Here is a 22,300-nt window from a genome sequence, read left to right as displayed (position 1 = left end):
CCTGTCTGAACCTCTGTGCTCCCTGTTTCACCTCTCCCGTCAGTGTTCAGTTCACCCCGCCCTGTCTCGTTATGGCTATCAGTGTCACCTGTGTTCCCCGTGTGTTCCCACTCCCCTCGTTAACCCTCTGTGTATTTCTGTCTGCGTCTCCCTCTGTTCAGCGTGACGTCGTCCCTCATGTTGTGTGGATCTCCCTGTGTCTCTGCGTATGTTAGTTTTTCCCCAGTCTAGTTTTGTATCGCCTATCATCTTCTGTTACGCAATAAAGCTGCCTTTTGAGTTTATTCCCTCGTGCCTGTGAGTCCTGCATTTTGGGTCCTACTCCTGCCTGCCGCACAGCGTTCCATGACAGTACGACGTCAACAGATATGGACCCAGCAGACTTACCCGGGGAGAGCGATCTGATACGTGTCCAACGCCTAGTCGAGTGGATAACTCACACTTCCAATACAAGGGCCAAGATTGTGGGGATAAATGCTATCGAAGCAATCCTCAAAGGAAATTCTCATCTCCGCCAGGTCAGTGGATGTTTGGACCTATTGGCCAATTTGAATAACGCCCGGGAGGCGGCGCGAACTCGGGAAATATCAGACTTGGCCCAGCAGCAACAGACAACAGCCACCCTGGAGCAGCCGCGTCAGTTTCACCGGCCGGATGTGGTTTTTCCCGGCCCTTTGGAGCCATCTGCGGGGAAAAAGAAACGGCATTCACGCCGCCGACGCGCCACCCCACAGCCGGACATTCAGCCTTCTAATTCACCTGTTGTGCTACCAGAAGCTCAGTCGGCTCCCTCGCAGCCCGTCCCAGCTCAGTCGGCTCCCTCGCAGCCCGTCCCAGCTCAGCCAGCTCCCTCGCAGCCCGTCCCAGCTCAGCCAGCTCCCTCGCAGCCCGTCCCAGCTCAGCCAGCTCCCTCGCAGCCCTTCACAGCTCCGTTAGCTCCCTCGCAGCCCTTCACAGCTCCGTTAGCTCCCTCGCAGCCCTTCACAGCTCCGTTAGCTCCCTCGCAGCCCTTCACAGCTCCGTTAGCTCCCTCGCAGCCCTTCACAGCTCCGTTAGCTCCCTCGCAGCCCTTCACAGCTCCGTTAGCTCCCTCAGCTCCCTCGCAGTCCTTCACAGCTCCGTTAGCTCCCTCGCAGCCACCCTCAGTTCAGTCTCCTGTGTCCCCGTTAGCTCAGCCATTAACTCCACCACAAGCTCCATTTTCACCTCTACCATCGCTTCAGTCATCAGTTCGGTCTGCCACTCAGTCGCCCTTAGCTCCATCATCCACACTGCCACCTGTTTCTCTTCCACCACAACCGTCACTACACCCAGCCACTCAGGCTGCTACTCAGCCAGTCATTCAACCCATAGCCCTGCCGTTGCCATACCCTGTAGCTGAGCCACTAGCCGTCCGACCCACAGCCACTTCAGCCACTCCTTCACCCGTTACACCTCCACTACAACCATCAGTGCAGTCTCCAGTGTCCCCAGTGCAGTCTCCGGTGTCCCCAGTGCAGTCTCCGGTGTCCCCAGTGCAGTCTCCGGTGTCCCCAGTGCAGTCTCCGGTGTCCCCAGTGCAGCCTCCTTTAGCACAGTCACCCACTCAACCACCAGCACCACAACCGTCACTACCTCTAGTTCATTCCCCTGTGAAGTCATTAACTCCACCACCTACTCCACCCTCACCACCACCGTTACTACAGACATCAGTTCAGTCCCCTGTGCAGTCATTTACTTCTCCACCGTTAGCAGCTCAGGTCCCCGTGTGTCCAGCAGCTCAGGTCCCCGTGTGTCCAGCAGCTCAGGTCCCCGTGTGTCCAGCAGCTCAGGTCCCCGTGTGTCCAGCAGCTCAGGTCCCCGTGTGTCCAGCAGCTCAGGTCCCCGTGTGTCCAGCAGCTCAGCTCGCACCTGAACCTTTGGCCCAGTTCCCCGTAGCAGTGCGGTTTTCTAGCCAGCTTAACATTGAGCCCGGGGTCCCAATCCTCTCTGGCTCTACTTCAGCTCCTGCTGGAAGCTCGGATGAGCTCATCCAGGACTCCGCGGCTTCCACGCCGCCATCTACCTCGTCCGCTGGGGGTTCCAGTGAGCCCGGCCAGCACCTCCCTGTCTCCGCTGGAGGGTCCGAGAGGCCCGTTCAGCCTCCTGTCTCCGCTGGAGGGTCCGAGGGGCCCGTTCAGCCTCCTGTCTCCGCTGGAGGGTCCGAGGGGCCCGTTCAGCCTCCTGTCTCCGCTGGAGGGTCCGAGGGGCCCGTTCAGCCTCCTGTCTCCGCTGGAGGGTCCGAGGGGCCCGTTCAGCCTCCTGTCTCCGCTGGAGGGTCCGAGGGGCCCGTTCAGCCTCACGCCGCATCAGCTGGAGGGCCCGAGGAGCCTGTCCAGCCGCCATCTGCGACCGCCTCGTCATCACCTGGCCCGGCTACATCCGCCTGTGCTTCTGCTACGCCTGGCCCGGCCTCAGCCTCTGCAACCTCGCCTGGCCCGGCCTCAGCCTCTGCAACCTCGCCTGGCCCGGCCTCAGCCTCTGCAACCTCGCCTGGCCCGGCCTCAGCCTCTGCAACCTCGCCCGGCCTCAGCCTCTGCAACCTCGCCTGGCCCGGCCTCAGCCTCTGCAACCTCGCCTGGCCCGGCCTCAGCCTCTGCAACCTCGCCTGGCCCGGCCTCAGCCTCTGCAACCTCGCCTGGCCCGGCCTCAGCCTCTGCAACCTCGCCTGGCCCGGCCTCAGCCTCTGCAACCTCGCCTGGCCCGGCCTCCGAGCCTTCGTCTGCTGCAGCCTCTTCAGAGCCTTCGTCTGCTGCAGCCTCTTCAGAGCCTTCGTCTGCCGCAGCCTCCTCTTCAGAGCCTTCGTCTGCCGCAGCCTCCTCTTCAGAGCCTTCGTCTGCCGCAGCCTCCTCATCAGCTGCCTCGTCTGGTCCAGCCTCCTCATCAGCTGCCTCGTCTGGTCCAGCCTCCTCATCAGCTGCCTCGTCTGGTCCAGCATCCTCATCAGCTGCCTCGTCTGGTCCAGCATCCTCATCAGCTGCCTCGTCTGGTCCAGCATCCTCATCAGCTGCCTCGTCTGGTCCAGCATCCTCATCAGCTGCCTCGTCTGGTCCAGCATCCTCATCAGCTGCCTCGTCTGGTCCAGCATCCTCATCAGCTGCCTCGTCTGGTCCAGCATCCTCATCAGCTGCCTCGTCTGGTCCAGCATCCTCATCAGCTGCCTCGTCTGGTCCAGCATCCTCATCAGCTGCCTCGTCTGGCCCTGCGCCCACCGGGCCATGGCCAGCACGCCTGGGACTGGAGGGCCGCCGCTGCCTTCCGCGCGGTCGGCCTCCTGAACTGCTCCGTCGTCTCCTTCGCCGCCGCCGTTGCCTTGCGCACGGCCGGCCTCCTGAACTGTTTCCGCGTCGCCGCCGTTGCCTTGCGCACGGCCGGCCTCCTGAACTGTTTCCGCGTCGCCGCCGTTGCCTTGCGCACGGCCGGCCTCCTGAACTGTTTCCGCGTCGCCGCCGTTGCCTTGCGCACGGCCGGCCTCCTGAACTGTTTCCGCGTCGCCGCCGTTGCCTTGCGCACGGTCGGCCTCCTGAACTGTTTCCGCGTCTCCGCCGTTGCCTTCCGCACGGTCGGCCCCCTGAACTGCTCTGTGTTTTGGGTTGTTTTCTTGGGCTCCGGTGTTTTCTGTGCTCTTTGTTTTCTGTTCCGAGCCCTCCGTCCTGGGCCCCCGCCGCCCGCCCTGGGTTGTTTTCTGTTTGGTTTTGTTTTTCTGTGTTTGGGCTGTCTGGAGCCAGCCCTTGAGGGGGGGGTACTGTCACGGTCCTGGGTCTCCTGACCCAGCGTTTTTAGTTCTTTGTGATTTTCGTATTATTGTACTTGTGTGATTTATTCTATGGCTTCTAGTTTTGATCCCTTGCCCTTCATGTCTCCCTGTGTGCCCCTCTATGTATTTATGAGCCCTCGTCCCCTTTCGTGTTTATTCCATGTCTCCCCTGCCTGTTACGTTGGTGTTCTACTCGTGCTCTCTCTCCTCCTGTCTGAACCTCTGTGCTCCCTGTTTCACCTCTCCCGTCAGTGTTCAGTTCACCCCGCCCTGTCTCGTTATGGCTATCAGTGTCACCTGTGTTCCCCGTGTGTTCCCACTCCCCTCGTTAACCCTCTGTGTATTTCTGTCTGCGTCTCCCTCTGTTCAGCGTGACGTCGTCCCTCATGTTGTGTGGATCTCCCTGTGTCTCTGCGTATGTTAGTTTTTCCCCAGTCTAGTTTTGTATCGCCTATCATCTTCTGTTACGCAATAAAGCTGCCTTTTGAGTTTATTCCCTCGTGCCTGTGAGTCCTGCATTTTGGGTCCTACTCCTGCCTGCCGCACAGCGTTCCATGACAGTACGACGTCAACAGATATGGACCCAGCAGACTTACCCGGGGAGAGCGATCTGATACGTGTCCAACGCCTAGTCGAGTGGATAACTCACACTTCCAATACAAGGGCCAAGATTGTGGGGATAAATGCTATCGAAGCAATCCTCAAAGGAAATTCTCATCTCCGCCAGGTCAGTGGATGTTTGGACCTATTGGCCAATTTGAATAACGCCCGGGAGGCGGCGCGAACTCGGGAAATATCAGACTTGGCCCAGCAGCAACAGACAACAGCCACCCTGGAGCAGCCGCGTCAGTTTCACCGGCCGGATGTGGTTTTTCCCGGCCCTTTGGAGCCATCTGCGGGGAAAAAGAAACGGCATTCACGCCGCCGACGCGCCACCCCACAGCCGGACATTCAGCCTTCTAATTCACCTGTTGTGCTACCAGAAGCTCAGTCGGCTCCCTCGCAGCCCGTCCCAGCTCAGCCAGCTCCCTCGCAGCCCGTCCCAGCTCAGCCAGCTCCCTCGCAGCCCGTCCCAGCTCCGTTAGCTCCCTCGCAGCCCTTCACAGCTCCGTTAGCTCCCTCGCAGCCCTTCACAGCTCCGTTAGCTCCCTCGCAGCCCTTCACAGCTCCGTTAGCTCCCTCGCAGCCCTTCACAGCTCCGTTAGCTCCCTCGCAGCCCTTCACAGCTCCGTTAGCTCCCTCGCAGCCCTTCACAGCTCCGTTAGCTCCCTCGCAGCCCTTCACAGCTCCGTTAGCTCCCTCGCAGCCCTTCACAGCCCTTCACAGCTCCGTTAGCTCCCTCGCAGTCCTTCACAGCTCCGTTAGCTCCCTCGCAGCCACCCTCAGTTCAGTCTCCTGTGTCCCCGTTAGCTCAGCCATTAACTCCACCACAAGCTCCATTTTCACCTCTACCATCGCTTCAGTCATCAGTTCGGTCTGCCACTCAGTCGCCCTTAGCTCCATCATCCACACTGCCACCTGTTTCTCTTCCACCACAACCGTCACTACACCCAGCCACTCAGGCTGCTACTCAGCCAGTCATTCAACCCATAGCCCTGCCGTTGCCATACCCTGTAGCTGAGCCACTAGCCGTCCGACCCACAGCCACTTCAGCCACTCCTTCACCCGTTACACCTCCACTACAACCATCAGTGCAGTCTCCAGTGTCCCCAGTGCAGTCTCCGGTGTCCCCAGTGCAGTCTCCGGTGTCCCCAGTGCAGTCTCCGGTGTCCCCAGTGCAGTCTCCGGTGTCCCCAGTGCAGCCTCCTTTAGCACAGTCACCCACTCAACCACCAGCACCACAACCGTCACTACCTCTAGTTCATTCCCCTGTGAAGTCATTAACTCCACCACCTACTCCACCCTCACCACCACCGTTACTACAGACATCAGTTCAGTCCCCTGTGCAGTCATTTACTTCTCCACCGTTAGCAGCTCAGGTCCCCGTGTGTCCAGCAGCTCAGGTCCCCGTGTGTCCAGCAGCTCAGGTCCCCGTGTGTCCAGCAGCTCAGCTCGCACCTGAACCTTTGGCCCAGTTCCCCGTAGCAGTGCGGTTTTCTAGCCAGCTTAACATTGAGCCCGGGGTCCCAATCCTCTCTGGCTCTACTTCAGCTCCTGCTGGAAGCTCGGATGAGCTCATCCAGGACTCCGCGGCTTCCACGCCGCCATCTACCTCGTCCGCTGGGGGTTCCAGTGAGCCCGGCCAGCACCTCCCTGTCTCCGCTGGAGGGTCCGAGAGGCCCGTTCAGCCTCCTGTCTCCGCTGGAGGGTCCGAGGGGCCCGTTCAGCCTCCTGTCTCCGCTGGAGGGTCCGAGGGGCCCGTTCAGCCTCCTGTCTCCGCTGGAGGGTCCGAGGGGCCCGTTCAGCCTCCTGTCTCCGCTGGAGGGTCCGAGGGGCCCGTTCAGCCTCACGCCGCATCAGCTGGAGGGCCCGAGGAGCCTGTCCAGCCGCCATCTGCGACCGCCTCGTCATCACCTGGCCCGGCTACATCCGCCTGTGCTTCTGCTACGCCTGGCCCGGCCTCAGCCTCTGCAACCTCGCCTGGCCCGGCCTCAGCCTCTGCAACCTCGCCCGGCCTCAGCCTCTGCAACCTCGCCTGGCCCGGCCTCCGAGCCTTCGTCTGCTGCAGCCTCTTCAGAGCCTTCGTCTGCCGCAGCCTCCTCTTCAGAGCCTTCGTCTGCCGCAGCCTCCTCTTCAGAGCCTTCGTCTGCCGCAGCCTCCTCATCAGCTGCCTCGTCTGGTCCAGCATCCTCATCAGCTGCCTCGTCTGGTCCAGCATCCTCATCAGCTGCCTCGTCTGGCCCTGCGCCCACCGGGCCATGGCCAGCACGCCTGGGACTGGAGGGCCGCCGCTGCCTTCCGCGCGGTCGGCCTCCTGAACTGCTCCGTCGTCTCCTTCGCCGCCGCCGTTGCCTTGCGCACGGCCGGCCTCCTGAACTGTTTCCGCGTCGCCGCCGTTGCCTTGCGCACGGCCGGCCTCCTGAACTGTTTCCGCGTCGCCGCCGTTGCCTTGCGCACGGCCGGCCTCCTGAACTGTTTCCGCGTCGCCGCCGTTGCCTTGCGCACGGTCGGCCTCCTGAACTGTTTCCGCGTCTCCGCCGTTGCCTTCCGCACGGTCGGCCCCCTGAACTGCTCTGTGTTTTGGGTTGTTTTCTTGGGCTCCGGTGTTTTCTGTGCTCTTTGTTTTCTGTTCCGAGCCCTCCGTCCTGGGCCCCCGCCGCCCGCCCTGGGTTGTTTTCTGTTTGGTTTTGTTTTTCTGTGTTTGGGCTGTCTGGAGCCAGCCCTTGAGGGGGGGGTACTGTCACGGTCCTGGGTCTCCTGACCCAGCGTTTTTAGTTCTTTGTGATTTTCGTATTATTGTACTTGTGTGATTTATTCTATGGCTTCTAGTTTTGATCCCTTGCCCTTCATGTCTCCCTGTGTGCCCCTCTATGTATTTATGAGCCCTCGTCCCCTTTCGTGTTTATTCCATGTCTCCCCTGCCTGTTACGTTGGTGTTCTACTCGTGCTCTCTCTCCTCCTGTCTGAACCTCTGTGCTCCCTGTTTCACCTCTCCCGTCAGTGTTCAGTTCACCCCGCCCTGTCTCGTTATGGCTATCAGTGTCACCTGTGTTCCCCGTGTGTTCCCACTCCCCTCGTTAACCCTCTGTGTATTTCTGTCTGCGTCTCCCTCTGTTCAGCGTGACGTCGTCCCTCATGTTGTGTGGATCTCCCTGTGTCTCTGCGTATGTTAGTTTTTCCCCAGTCTAGTTTTGTATCGCCTATCATCTTCTGTTACGCAATAAAGCTGCCTTTTGAGTTTATTCCCTCGTGCCTGTGAGTCCTGCATTTTGGGTCCTACTCCTGCCTGCCGCACAGCGTTCCATGACAGTACGACGTCAACAGATATGGACCCAGCAGACTTACCCGGGGAGAGCGATCTGATACGTGTCCAACGCCTAGTCGAGTGGATAACTCACACTTCCAATACAAGGGCCAAGATTGTGGGGATAAATGCTATCGAAGCAATCCTCAAAGGAAATTCTCATCTCCGCCAGGTCAGTGGATGTTTGGACCTATTGGCCAATTTGAATAACGCCCGGGAGGCGGCGCGAACTCGGGAAATATCAGACTTGGCCCAGCAGCAACAGACAACAGCCACCCTGGAGCAGCCGCGTCAGTTTCACCGGCCGGATGTGGTTTTTCCCGGCCCTTTGGAGCCATCTGCGGGGAAAAAGAAACGGCATTCACGCCGCCGACGCGCCACCCCACAGCCGGACATTCAGCCTTCTAATTCACCTGTTGTGCTACCAGAAGCTCAGTCGGCTCCCTCGCAGCCCGTCCCAGCTCAGCCAGCTCCCTCGCAGCCCGTCCCAGCTCAGCCAGCTCCCTCGCAGCCCGTCCCAGCTCCGTTAGCTCCCTCGCAGCCCTTCACAGCTCCGTTAGCTCCCTCGCAGCCCTTCACAGCTCCGTTAGCTCCCTCGCAGCCCTTCACAGCTCCGTTAGCTCCCTCGCAGCCCTTCACAGCTCCGTTAGCTCCCTCGCAGCCCTTCACAGCTCCGTTAGCTCCCTCGCAGCCCTTCACAGCTCCGTTAGCTCCCTCGCAGCCCTTCACAGCCCTTCACAGCTCCGTTAGCTCCCTCGCAGTCCTTCACAGCTCCGTTAGCTCCCTCGCAGCCACCCTCAGTTCAGTCTCCTGTGTCCCCGTTAGCTCAGCCATTAACTCCACCACAAGCTCCATTTTCACCTCTACCATCGCTTCAGTCATCAGTTCGGTCTGCCACTCAGTCGCCCTTAGCTCCATCATCCACACTGCCACCTGTTTCTCTTCCACCACAACCGTCACTACACCCAGCCACTCAGGCTGCTACTCAGCCAGTCATTCAACCCATAGCCCTGCCGTTGCCATACCCTGTAGCTGAGCCACTAGCCGTCCGACCCACAGCCACTTCAGCCACTCCTTCACCCGTTACACCTCCACTACAACCATCAGTGCAGTCTCCAGTGTCCCCAGTGCAGTCTCCGGTGTCCCCAGTGCAGTCTCCGGTGTCCCCAGTGCAGTCTCCGGTGTCCCCAGTGCAGTCTCCGGTGTCCCCAGTGCAGCCTCCTTTAGCACAGTCACCCACTCAACCACCAGCACCACAACCGTCACTACCTCTAGTTCATTCCCCTGTGAAGTCATTAACTCCACCACCTACTCCACCCTCACCACCACCGTTACTACAGACATCAGTTCAGTCCCCTGTGCAGTCATTTACTTCTCCACCGTTAGCAGCTCAGGTCCCCGTGTGTCCAGCAGCTCAGGTCCCCGTGTGTCCAGCAGCTCAGGTCCCCGTGTGTCCAGCAGCTCAGCTCGCACCTGAACCTTTGGCCCAGTTCCCCGTAGCAGTGCGGTTTTCTAGCCAGCTTAACATTGAGCCCGGGGTCCCAATCCTCTCTGGCTCTACTTCAGCTCCTGCTGGAAGCTCGGATGAGCTCATCCAGGACTCCGCGGCTTCCACGCCGCCATCTACCTCGTCCGCTGGGGGTTCCAGTGAGCCCGGCCAGCACCTCCCTGTCTCCGCTGGAGGGTCCGAGAGGCCCGTTCAGCCTCCTGTCTCCGCTGGAGGGTCCGAGGGGCCCGTTCAGCCTCCTGTCTCCGCTGGAGGGTCCGAGGGGCCCGTTCAGCCTCCTGTCTCCGCTGGAGGGTCCGAGGGGCCCGTTCAGCCTCCTGTCTCCGCTGGAGGGTCCGAGGGGCCCGTTCAGCCTCACGCCGCATCAGCTGGAGGGCCCGAGGAGCCTGTCCAGCCGCCATCTGCGACCGCCTCGTCATCACCTGGCCCGGCTACATCCGCCTGTGCTTCTGCTACGCCTGGCCCGGCCTCAGCCTCTGCAACCTCGCCTGGCCCGGCCTCAGCCTCTGCAACCTCGCCCGGCCTCAGCCTCTGCAACCTCGCCTGGCCCGGCCTCCGAGCCTTCGTCTGCTGCAGCCTCTTCAGAGCCTTCGTCTGCCGCAGCCTCCTCTTCAGAGCCTTCGTCTGCCGCAGCCTCCTCTTCAGAGCCTTCGTCTGCCGCAGCCTCCTCATCAGCTGCCTCGTCTGGTCCAGCATCCTCATCAGCTGCCTCGTCTGGTCCAGCATCCTCATCAGCTGCCTCGTCTGGCCCTGCGCCCACCGGGCCATGGCCAGCACGCCTGGGACTGGAGGGCCGCCGCTGCCTTCCGCGCGGTCGGCCTCCTGAACTGCTCCGTCGTCTCCTTCGCCGCCGCCGTTGCCTTGCGCACGGCCGGCCTCCTGAACTGTTTCCGCGTCGCCGCCGTTGCCTTGCGCACGGCCGGCCTCCTGAACTGTTTCCGCGTCGCCGCCGTTGCCTTGCGCACGGCCGGCCTCCTGAACTGTTTCCGCGTCGCCGCCGTTGCCTTGCGCACGGTCGGCCTCCTGAACTGTTTCCGCGTCTCCGCCGTTGCCTTCCGCACGGTCGGCCCCCTGAACTGCTCTGTGTTTTGGGTTGTTTTCTTGGGCTCCGGTGTTTTCTGTGCTCTTTGTTTTCTGTTCCGAGCCCTCCGTCCTGGGCCCCCGCCGCCCGCCCTGGGTTGTTTTCTGTTTGGTTTTGTTTTTCTGTGTTTGGGCTGTCTGGAGCCAGCCCTTGAGGGGGGGGTACTGTCACGGTCCTGGGTCTCCTGACCCAGCGTTTTTAGTTCTTTGTGATTTTCGTATTATTGTACTTGTGTGATTTATTCTATGGCTTCTAGTTTTGATCCCTTGCCCTTCATGTCTCCCTGTGTGCCCCTCTGTGTATCTGTGAGCCCTCGTCTCTCCTTATGTTTTATTCCATGCTTCCCCTGCCCATTATGTCTAAGTTCTCCCCGTGCTCTCTCTTCCCCCTGTGTGCCCTCTATGTATTTATGAGCCCTCGTCCCCTTTCGTGTTTATTCCATGTCTCCCCTGCCTGTTACGTTGGTGTTCTACTCGTGCTCTCTCTCCTCCTGTCTGAACCTCTGTGCTCCCTGTTTCACCTCTCCCGTCAGTGTTCAGTTCACCCCGCCCTGTCTCGTTATGGCTATCAGTGTCACCTGTGTTCCCCGTGTGTTCCCACTCCCCTCGTTAACCCTCTGTGTATTTCTGTCTGCGTCTCCCTCTGTTCAGCGTGACGTCGTCCCTCATGTTGTGTGGATCTCCCTGTGTCTCTGCGTATGTTAGTTTTTCCCCAGTCTAGTTTTGTATCGCCTATCATCTTCTGTTACGCAATAAAGCTGCCTTTTGAGTTTATTCCCTCGTGCCTGTGAGTCCTGCATTTTGGGTCCTACTCCTGCCTGCCGCACAGCGTTCCATGACAAATTCAGCTATAACACTGAACAGAAGCTGGTGTGCTTTAAGTCTTTAAAATAATTTCACAGATTTTGGAGCTGGACACTGGCATCATTACACCAATGTTAGTATAGAAAGATGAGCTTAAGGTGCCCCTCTTCTAGATGACACTTCTGTTAATGTTTGTTGCATCTAAAGCTATTTCAATAACAAGCAAACAGTCATACAATGCCAAACCAACAAGAACTCATCAGTGCAATCACTTTAAACCAGAAATGTAAGCGTGTCATCAGCATGTGCAAGCAAAGTGTTTTCCTTTAGCCAAATAAATAATTGCATAACATAAACTGGAAGTGCGATGTGTGCTTTGCTTCTGCACATTTGTCGATATGTTGCAGGAAACTAGAAACAGACACCTTGATCCTTGAAAATGTGAGAGTAACCCAACAACCTAAGAAGTCCCTTTATTTCATTGTATGAAATGTATGAAATATGCTAATTTGGGAGGATTTGTCAGTGAATTTGTCAATTAAAGGCTCTATCAAATCTGTATGAATGGAAGGGCTTCAACAGTATACACATCAGCTCAATGGCTCAATGGTGGTGTAGTGGTGGTTTATTGTCTAGATCTTTATCGCCACCTGCTGATACATATTTGGGAAAACAGTGAAAACACTTTTTACAGAAATCATCTCCAGATCATCTAAAGGGAAAAAGTATCTACTCACAAATTTTCTGAGTTGCTGAAACATTAAATCCCACTCTCTAAATCAGGAACTCCTCAGTGTCCTGAGCCAGTTTATCAACTTTATGACAGTTTTCATCTAGTCGGAGACTATTTGTGTGTGTGTGTGTGTGTGTGTGTGTGTGTGTAGTGGTAACCACAGGTAACAGGGGATAAACGGATAAACATGACTGCATCAGAAATATCATTACTACATTATTACATAACAAGAAACTTTAATAGAGTATGTTCATACTAGCGCTTTGGGTGCCTTGAAAAGCGCTATATAAATCCAATCCATTATTATTATTATTATTACTTGTTTGTGGAATGATAACATTTAAGAATTTCCCAATCATTTCAACAGTGAATTTTAACTGTTTTAGGCTAATAGGCTAATGTGTTTAATAGTATTATTTACCTATATTTTCTTATAAAGCGATGTTTATTTGTATCATAATTTCCATAATAAAATTACTTTTACTAGGTAATGTTTTATGTGACATCTAGTATCTTCACTTTTCCATTTTCCCTTGAGCTTTGTAAAGGTGGGTACCCTCTGGATGGGCCTCCTGTCCATTACAGGATTAACACAGACAACCATACAATCATAAAAATACTCTCACATTTAAACCTACCTGGCAGCACCACTCATATTTGAGCTGAGAGAGGAAGGCAGTGAGAATATTTCCATTTCCTATGGAAATGAGGAAAGCCAGATATCACACCATTTTAGCAGACTTCCTTTTTTATTCATGTTTCAGTAAGCAGTCCATTACTTACAATTATTCTTCTAGTGAGAGAATAGTTTCCTTATGTTGTAAATTGCCCACATGAAGGTGTAAGGAAGATCAATGTTTTTTTTGTTTTTTTTTTAATGTATGAGGACTGTTTTGATGTAAACAGTATCAGCTGTGACTACTGAATTAAATGGGACAGGATACTATATTGCAGCTAATATGATCCCCCTCATTCACATGTAATATATACACTGAAAGAAAAAAAGAAGATACTCGAAAACTAGAAGAGTAATTGAGCCATCTTTATTCAACTCTCATTTTTCACCTTGCATACAATTCCAATACAGTTCTATGTCCGATCTTCAGGTTTTCAGGGTGACTGATGTCTTCCCACTGAAACCATCACTAAGAACAGAGCGTATTCAAACAGTCATTCATTGCTTTACTCTCGTTTTTCCTTGCTGTCTTCCTGAACTTCAAAAAAAAGAAAAAAGCCTTGTAGCAATGTGTGAACTTTGAAGGCTAAATACCAAATTTGGTAAAAAGAAAAGTGAAAGAATAAATTGTACTGTTAGTACTCAAAATTTGAAGATTTTCTCTTATGGAAAAAGGTCACACCTGAGATATGTTAAAGCTTGTGCACAAAACATGTGTTAGTTACTGCTGTTATATATGTACTTAAGAATGATAATCGATAGAATGCCCCACAAAAAAATGATTGGTCTATAGTTTTTAGATTTATATTTAAATGTCTTTTAGGGGGTTTCCTCAGTAATGGATCAGTGCTATTGGACTTCCCTAATAAAAAAGCAAATACAACCTTAAGACATATTTTTAACTAATTCATAAACTGTGATGCTCTTGTTTACTATTTCCTCTAAATTACTTTTACTTTTATTTGCAGTTTTTTGTGTCATTTCTACTTCTGAACTTTAAAAACTTTGAAGCGTTTATCATGTTTTGAACTACCCTCTCCTTTTTCTCCAGCCTGACATCATACAGACGCCACTAGATCATAGTTTCTGCATCTGGTTTCATAAAGGATGGAAAAAACATAATGGGGGGGCTAATTTGAAAACATGACAATCACATACACTCCTGAGAAAGGAGGAGGGCAACCCACTGACAGATACATTGAGATAGTTAAAATTGCGATATTCTTTAAATGATATTCAAATTACTTCAATGATAAGCTCACAATAGCTGCTTGACTCTAATTTAACCCATTGCTCTACTGTCAGGAATGCCCACCCTCCTCTCTCAGGGTAATACTTGTTGGTAAAAAGAGCATTTGGCCCCGGTGTTGCTGACTGGTGTTAATATGAAGCTGACATCAGAACCAGCTTACAGCTGCTCTCATCCTCAGCTAACAACACCTGGGGGTCAGGCTCACTGGGCTGGCTGAGGCTCCTGTCAGGCAGCGTGAGGCAAGCGTCACTGTCAGGTTTCCCTAACGTCATTGACTGCATCGCCTATCAGCCCGTGTCACCGTCAGGAGGTGGGTAACGCCTCATCACAGTGTCAGAGACCGACTGGCTGCTCACTCCCTGCCTCGCCAAACAGCCTGCGTCAGTGTCAGCATCAGCTGCTCTTAATTTCATTGTCAGAGCCCGTCAGACCCTGTCAGTTGTACTTTAACTTTCACCTGTTCTTCCTAGATAATCAAGGCCTTTCAATGACTGCATGAGCCTCCTGTGCCACCTGTTGATTGTGCACGTCCTGGGGAATCTGGCCTAAATCAAAATGATGCTGGGTCTGAGGCATGTCACCTTCATGGAAATGCCCATGTGGTCTAACACCGTGCTGTGTCTGGTCGGCACCATTGTGATTTCTATGATGATGGCCATTGTTGTGATCACTGCCATGGCCAAAGCCACGAGGATGAACATCGTGATTATCCCCATGGTGGCCGTGACCGTGACCATTCTGATGACCATGACCATTCTGATCACCGTGACCATTCTGATGACCATGACCATGGTGATGACCATGTCTGGTGTCGTCCTGTTCAGCTGGGACATCAGGCTGGACCTCTGCATTATCTTTGCACTCCTCTGGGATCTCAGCACTCTGAAATTACAAGCAGAGATTCAGTTTAAGATCTTGCCTCTGATTAAACAATTATAATATGATGATCATATTACCTCACTTAAAAAACAACTCTCTGTTAGATTTGATCTATACCTCATGTGTGCAGTCGCCACATAGGCGTTTGCAGTAGGTGTCTTTGATTGCCTGCGCAATATGGCCCTGTCCAATGATGGAGTATGGAAGTGAAATGCGGTGGGTTAGACGGCCACACCTGTTTGCAAAGGGACAGAAAAGCATTGTAAGATTAGGCTTGTGGAGGTGAGATATGTTGTCCAAAATTACAATGTTCTATTGGTTTTTCCAGAAAAATGTAACTGAATTTTCCACTTCATGTCAAACCTGTCATAAATGAAAAAGTCATCTTTCTCTCCAGCCAGAGTCTGCCAAACATCAGGCTGTTGCCCGTCCTGCTTGTAGAGTATGATGTTCTTGGAAAGTTTGGCCTCCAGCAAAGGGTGCAGATGTCGTGATTGCTCCCCCTGGTGGTTAACGACCATGTAGACCACATTCTTAAGACCCTGACGTTCCAGCTTCTGCTGCAGGCCATCTAGTCTGCTCAAAAGAAGAGCATTGGGAATCAGTATCAAAGCAATATGTCAAAGTAAAAATGTCTTCTATGAATATGAATAGAAAGATTTCTTTGACAGTTTTAACAAATTTAAAAATCTCCTATAATATCTCAGTTACCAGTCTCTTGTGCTTTGCCACAGGGCTGATCCATTGTCATGACACTTTTTGTGTTATAAATAATGAGAAGTGTGATATACAACCATTGTCATATGACGGGCACATACCTGGAAGCCTGCACCAAGCAGAACAGTCAGCTGGCCTGTAAAAGGGCCACTACCGTCACTCGACCTACTGACCCCTTCATAGGCTCCACGTCTCCTATCCTCCAGTCTGAAGGTGGCTGACAGCGGGGCCCTCCCCCCTCACTCTCTGCCCCACCCCCATGGAGCAGGCAGAGAGTGAGGAGCAGACTGAGGCCTGCCCACATTTCTGTGGCGCCTCCTTACTGCCCCAACTTTAGTTTCAGAGAGGAACAGGGTAGAAAAAACAGAAAGGAACAGAAAGAAATGCATGAAACTCAGCAGAAAAACACAGCCTATTAGTACAAAAGGTCAGAGAAGGTGTTCAATTTTTTACATTCCTCATATCATACTAGGAATCTTTCTGGACTTGATATAGGGTATATAACAAAATCTGTGCAATTAGTAAGAGTGAGCAGAGCACTTTTATGAAGTTTTCACTGGTGTTGCAACACAAATTTTAGTCCAGTGATGCAGTAAATACAAAAAGTAATATAAAAATATAACTTAAGAGGATTTGTGACTGAATATTATATTAAAAAATATGTTCTGCAATATATGACAAGCAGAAAAGTTCAAGCAAAATATTTGTTGTAGTTTATGCAGAGAGAACCTGCGCACTCATCAAAAAATTCTATATTGCGAAATACCCCAACGTCTGGTTTCTAATGGGGTTTTTTTTGGTTTTGTTTTTTAACAGTTTACTTATTGCAGCAGTTAAACATTGACTTATAGGTCTTTACTTTATGTAAGTTAACAGAATATAATAAATGTTGTTACTTACCCTTTGGTTAAAAAGTTTCCTACCCTCTGTTCAGCTCTGCGTGGCTGCAACTCTCTGAACAAAAACAAGCCTCCTCCTCCTCTGTCCCTCCTTATATAGCCTCCCTGTTGTTTTTCTATCAGGAAGGAGGACAAAGTTCAGTCACAGCAGTATGCTGATCATCACACTTTTATCAAGTTAAAAAGTCACAGTGCATGAAATCCGCTTGCTGACAGGACACAGATGTTTATAATGGCACATGTACAGTTTCCAAAGGGTAGTTTGTCCTTAAAGGGACCTTAAGGAATGTGTGAGGACAAAAAAGTTTTGCCTATCTTATGTAAGTGCTGGAGATAGTGTGTGCATTTGACTTGTAAATCAAAGCTGTTGATTTGTTAATATGTAACATATCATATATAGGTATATCATGAAGCCAAAATATGGAAGAAGATTGTGCAATTCTCTTTCTTACTTTCTGCAGAACACACAGGGCGGGACTCTGGTGGGTGTCCAGCATGCTTCTGAAAAGTCACAGAAAAACATGTAGGGAAGGCCCATGCATATATGCATATCTGGCACAACTGAGGAATGCTGCAGCTTAATGCATAAGCATGATAAGATAAACAAAGCTTCATGAGTAATGAATAGTACAGAAATTTAGAGATCAAGTAAATAATACTCAAGTTCTTATATGCTTCCACTGAAAGAGGAATTTAAATCACTCAAACAACAAAGGGGAAAATGCTAAAGTGCAGAGAACCAGTAAGGCTAAGAACAGCAAAAGAGTCTAATGAAAAAAAATACTTTGAAAGTACATTCGGTAACCTTGTTAGGGGCCATATTGAAGTAAGCAAGCAATCCAAAGTTTGATTATATAAAAGCTGTAAACGGACTCAAAGTACAAACACTCTTAGAGTGTTATCTTTCTGCAGATGTGGGCCATGTAATTGAGAAAGCGCAAAGTCCAGTTTGGTTTTAACCAGGTAAGCAAATATCGGTGAGTTTGGGGTTCATCAAGGAATTAAAAAGCCTTAGCAGACATGGTGATGTAACTATAAGGTGATATCTGGAACTGACTGTGTTTTTGCACTGTTCCAACGCCCTTCATGTCTCTACAAGTTCATCCTTCCATATTCCCATATTGATATATTTGATACAAAACAGATGACAGATGGAGCAGCAAATTTCCTGCTGATTCAAAGAGTCTGTGCCAGGAACACAACGGCCAAATACTGTAGCAATATCTGTTGTAGTTTTACCTCGGGGGATGACAGAGGATTATGCTAATGATAAGAAGTAAGGAAAAACACCAGCAGTTATGCACACTGCAGCACGTAAGTAAAAGCACAAGTGATACTGTAGAGTTAATAGGAGGTTATGCTGTTGCAGTCCACACATGGAGTGCATAGAGTGAATGTGGTTACTAATGTCTATGAATTTAATTCAATTTAGCCTCATATATATATAGTGCTAATTCACAACAACAATTGGTTTAAAGTGCTTTATATTGTATGGTAAAGACCCTATATTAGTACAAAGAAAACCCAGTTGATCCAATGATTTAGGTGTACTGTTGTCTACAATTAAGAGATGCCTGCTATATTTATTACTGTAGCTGCATTTCTCTATGAGTGTTGTGGGATTATAATATTATCTTATGCCATGTTATGCCCCTAATTAAAGATTGTGAAATTATTTTGTAGTTTTAGTTTGTATTATTCTCCTGAATTAGAAGAAGGTGATAACTATTACAGTTATTAAACTGATTTGTATTACATTAGACTGCTGATTCAGTGTGAATGAATGATATTGTTTATGATGCATTATACTGCTGAGTTATAAGAAATACTGTTTTCAGATAGTCAGGACTTTGCTTTTTCTGACAGTAGAGGAGACAGAGCACATTCCACGGGAGCTTCACCCCCACCGTTGTTGAAGGCAGACAAAATAGGGAGCCAAGGCCATAAGTTAGGCTCGCTAGGAGTTAGAAAGAATGTGAATGTTTAAGTTTTTACAACTAGGTGGGGGCCAGTTTGAGTAACCCTCCACCTAGTTTGAGATTTGCTGTGTCCCTCTTCATGCATGTCTCCCCATCCGGATGGTTCATGCTCAAAAGTGTTGTATTGTATGTAATAAAGTAATTGTTGATTGGGCATTTATACACCGAGTATTGTCCTTCCTTCAGCCCAAAGATCGAAAGAATTGGGAGGATTTAACAGTGTATTATGCATATACGGTTGTAATTAATAATATCTTATTTTGTTCGTTGCCTGGTCAAGCAAAGTTGGTTGCCTGTCCAGTTCAATATGGTCTGGTGCCAAACCTGTCCCAGCAGCTTAAACCTATTGCAGCATAATGGATTGTAAACAGTCACCTCACCCAGCCCTCCCTGGGAGTTGGTTCCACAGGAGAAGGGCCTGATAACTGAAGGCTTTGCCTCCCATTCTACTTTTAGAAATCTAGGAACCAAAAGTATGCATGCAGTCTGACAGTGAAGTGCTTTATTTGAATTTTTAAGATAAGCTGGAGTTTCTCTTATTAGGCATTTAGTATATGAAAATATTTTAAATTCAATTTTGAATTTAACGGGCAGCTAGTGAAGAGAAGCTAAAAAGGAAGAAGTGTGATTTTGATTTCTAGTCCCTGTCGAGCATTAGATTTTTATGGCTGAGCAGCGTTATCTCAGCCTGTCTGAAATTATGTAGGATATGTGTTATTTGACTTTATGAATAAACAAAGCTGGGTATCATCTGCATAGCAATAGAAATGTCTTTGGTTTTTTATAAAATTGCCTATAAGGCAACCATGTTTAATGTAAAAAGCACTTGATTCAGAAAAGAACCCTGGGGAACTCCATGACAAACTTTGCTGTGTGAAGTCCCCCTATTTACATGAACACATTGGAGTCTATCAGATAGATTTGATTCTCAATTTTCCCCAGTGCAGCACATTTCTTTTAATGCCAGTGATGTGTTCTGATTTCTGCAGTAAATGATCAACAGTATCAGATGCTACACTGAGGTCTGGCAGTTCAAGTACAGAGATGAGTCCACAGTTAGAGGCCATAAGAAGATCACTGATAACCTTCATTGGTACTGTTTCTGTTCTATGATGGATTCTGATTCCTGACTAAAGGTCTTTAAAAGAATATCACCTGATCGGTGCATTGAGGTGGTGTCGTAATTTCATTGTAGCAATCAGCTGACAAAATAGAACATGATGTGACTGACCTGCCAAGTTATTGATTTATAGAGCCTGGGGCTGTGGTATATACTGTAACCTATTTTAATGCCACACTGATCAAATTACAATAATGCATAACATTTTCAACAGAGCCTACTAACAACTATTCACCAAACTAGTGTATATGAAAGAGCTAAGTGTCGTGGTCAGTCTTGGACACAGGTTGTATTGTTGATATTTTTCCTGGATGCGATTTATATATTCCAGAGGTCTATGTGTGCCTAGGTTAAGTAGCATTTAATGAATTCCCTTTTGTGTTTCATTCTGTTCTAGAATCCTCACTGTGTTTTGTCTTTCAGTGTCTCCTGTGTCATGTTAATTTAGTGTTCTCATTCAGTTATGGTGATCTTCCTGTTTTATTCTGATGTTTTATTCTGATGACCCCTCCACGAAATGCTATCTTATCGTGGTGGAGGTGTCTTGCCAAATTATGTATCCCCGAAAGAATTTGTTTCCCCTGTGTCGGGAGCATGCACTGGCCTTTTGAAATCACGGACAAACAGTATCCCACATTCATGATTTTTAGTTCATAAACACTTCTAATAATGACTAACTACTCCAGAAATTTGAGAGATATTAGCTCTTTATACAGTAAAGTTACAGTGGGATACAAATAATATCAGGGTGATCCTGACACAATTTGTTCCCCTTGTCCAAAGACTTATTGCTTCTGAAATTTTGGAGGTTTTAGCTCAGTACAGTTCTGTATAGTCACTGAAGGATACAAATAATGATCAGTCAAAATGTTATTGGTTTATTGAAATAATCCCGTCCGATGTTGTGCCAAGGTCCCGATGCAGGGGAAACAATTTCTGTCGGCGATACATAATTTGGCACGACTAGATAAAGTTGGGCTCACCTCAACGCATGGCTTGAGCTCTGGAACCAGTGTCCTGGAGAGGGGCTGGACTCTGTCTCAGTCTGGAGTTGCCCGTGGTGAGAGGTGGCGTGCTGGGGTGGGTATCCTAGTATCCCATCGACTTGCTGCCTGTACGTAGGACAAGAGGGTTCGTTCCCCGCACCTTTGGGTGGGGAACTGTCGAGGTAACTAAGGCAGTTAAATAATTCCTTGGTTATGCACCCCTGGGGTGGATGAGAGGTTTGCCCTGAGTTATTGAAGGCTCTGGATGTTGTAGGGCTGTCTTATCAACACACCTCTGTAATGTTGCGTGGAGATCAGGGGTGGTACCTCTGGATTGTGGTGGTTCCCATCTTTAAGAAGGGGGACAGCAGGTGTGTTCAACTATTGAGGGATCACACTCCTCCTCAGCCTCCCTGATAAAGTCTATGCCAGGGCGCTGGAAAGAGAGTCCGTTCGTTACTTGAACCCAGGATAGGACATCCCAGGGCATCATGGTTTAATTTAACTTCCTTCTGAGTACTTTGATAGTGGAGTCATCTGTGTCCTCACCTGTTACATCTCCCTTCAATATCTTGTGTATACTGTCTCAGTATTCTTTTGTCTTTTGTTGTCTCCTGTGTTCTGCTATCCTGCGAATGTTTTGGACTTGTTGTCTTCCTGTGAGGTTCAGAATTAAAGATGGATTTTGAGTGTATTTAATGCTGATATCCCCTCGGCGCCAGCTGTGGGCTCAAGGCTGGAGCCGAACAAAAACTCCCTGATTACGACTGTGTTGAGTCTGTTCCTTCCCACTCCATGCAAGGCCACCTGGGTTGGCTGGTAGATTGTTTACTTAGCCTGGTAGGGCGAAGGACACTGTCTCAGCTGAATTATGGACACGCACACACATACACTTACACTGATAAGCACTCACACATCCCCCTTCCCCTTCCAATGCCTTCGATGCTTGTTGCCTCCTGGGAACACCAGGCGGGTCTGGGCCCACGTTGGAGAGACGGTGCAGTGGCAGGATGGTTGCTGTGTTGCCTGGGATTACTCCTTATCCCCTACCCAACCCTGTTGCTGGTCATGTGCTCTATAATGTTGTACTGTAGACATTTATGTGCTTTCTGTGCAGAGGAGTTTTTTGTTTCCTGTTCTCATGCTGTCCTATAGCCCAGCATGAGTAGAGGTCTCTTTTTTTCCTCTTGTACTTTCCCATTGTAGTGTACATTTCAGTGTTTTTTCTGGAATGCAACCGTTCTCTGACTTGTATCCCCGTGTGATGTCTGTGTCGTGTGTGTAAGGTCGGGGGGCGGGTTCATTCCACTGCAGGGCAACCTGCCACTGCATGTGGCGAATAAAATTTGAACTTGAACTTGAACTATTTCTCATCTCATGAGTCCTGCATTTGTGTCCACAAACTGCCAGTTACACTGCCAACATGTGACATGTGGTGTGAGACTACCAAGTTAAAAGTGTAGTAAGTTTTATTTTAGAGCAAAGTTGTCCTGGTGCACCCATCTCCTCAATTTAACAGAGCTTCCGAGTTTCAGCTGGAATTTCTTAAGATAATTAACTCAACTCGTGTTAATCATCAAGCGCACTAATCCCCCTTATGTAGTAGGATGAACTTAACCGAACTTTGATCTTCCAGGCCACTATCCGGTGAAAGTTTCCATTTGGCCATTTTTTTGTTTTCATACTTTTATTTTAATTTGTCATACACAAGAAAAAATTGGTTCAAGTTAATACATGCGTTTAATAAAAAGTAAATGATGAAAGTGAGAGTTCAGTTGAATTAAGTTTTTTTCCCCCAAAATGTAGAATGTGGATATGTTGAATAAATTAAAATAAAGGAACTTCAGTGACAAGAGAATAAAGTTTTTAAATTTTTGTTTGTTTGGTAGTCGTTATTTCCCCCAGCCAGGTAAGTGTTTGTCTTTTTCTATTGTCACCAAGCAACGCTCCCCGGCGTCCTTGACTTCGCAAGGGTTTCTGGGAATCCGA

The 22,300-nt window shown here is 50.1% G+C and overlaps 2 protein-coding genes across 2 annotated transcripts; both read right to left on the bottom strand.

Annotated features, from left to right (window-relative positions):
- Nucleotides 1-2,212: 2,212 nt before the first annotated feature.
- LOC309718220 (uncharacterized protein) lies at nt 2,213-5,088 on the bottom strand. Its single transcript, XM_082553245.1, has 2 exons — nt 2,712-5,088; nt 2,213-2,446 (listed from the first exon to the last, which is right to left on the bottom strand). The coding sequence occupies exons 1-2, from the start codon at nt 3,236-3,238 to the stop codon at nt 2,416-2,418; spliced, it is 558 nt and encodes a 185-aa protein (XP_082409371.1). The 5' UTR covers nt 3,239-5,088; the 3' UTR covers nt 2,213-2,415.
- Nucleotides 5,089-12,824: 7,736 nt separating this feature from the next.
- selenop (selenoprotein P) lies at nt 12,825-16,342 on the bottom strand. Its single transcript, XM_082555420.1, is given in 8 exon segments — nt 12,825-14,166; nt 14,170-14,184; nt 14,188-14,205; nt 14,209-14,613; nt 14,728-14,845; nt 14,974-15,186; nt 15,429-15,658; nt 16,228-16,342. Coding segments are annotated over 7 exon segments (1,014 nt in total). The 5' UTR covers nt 15,632-15,658; nt 16,228-16,342; the 3' UTR covers nt 12,825-14,124.
- Between the last annotated feature and the right edge of the window lie 5,958 nt (nt 16,343-22,300).

Source organism: Aulonocara stuartgranti (assembly GCF_965226115.1).
Source record: "Aulonocara stuartgranti genome assembly, chromosome: 12".
Classification (NCBI taxonomy): Eukaryota; Metazoa; Chordata; class Actinopteri; order Cichliformes; family Cichlidae; genus Aulonocara; species Aulonocara stuartgranti.
The sequence above is the reverse complement of the archived record's forward strand: the minus strand, read 5'-3'. Positions and strand labels throughout refer to the sequence as shown.

Coding starts and splice junctions, on each gene's coding strand:
- LOC309718220 (XM_082553245.1), bottom strand. CDS start 3,238: ATGGCCCGGTGGGCGCAGGGCCAGACGAGGCAGCTGATGAGGATGCTG. Junction 2,447..2,711: donor CGGAGGCCGGGCCAGGCGAG/GTTGCAGAGGCT, acceptor GGGCCAGGCGAG/GTTGCAGAGGCTGAGGCCGG.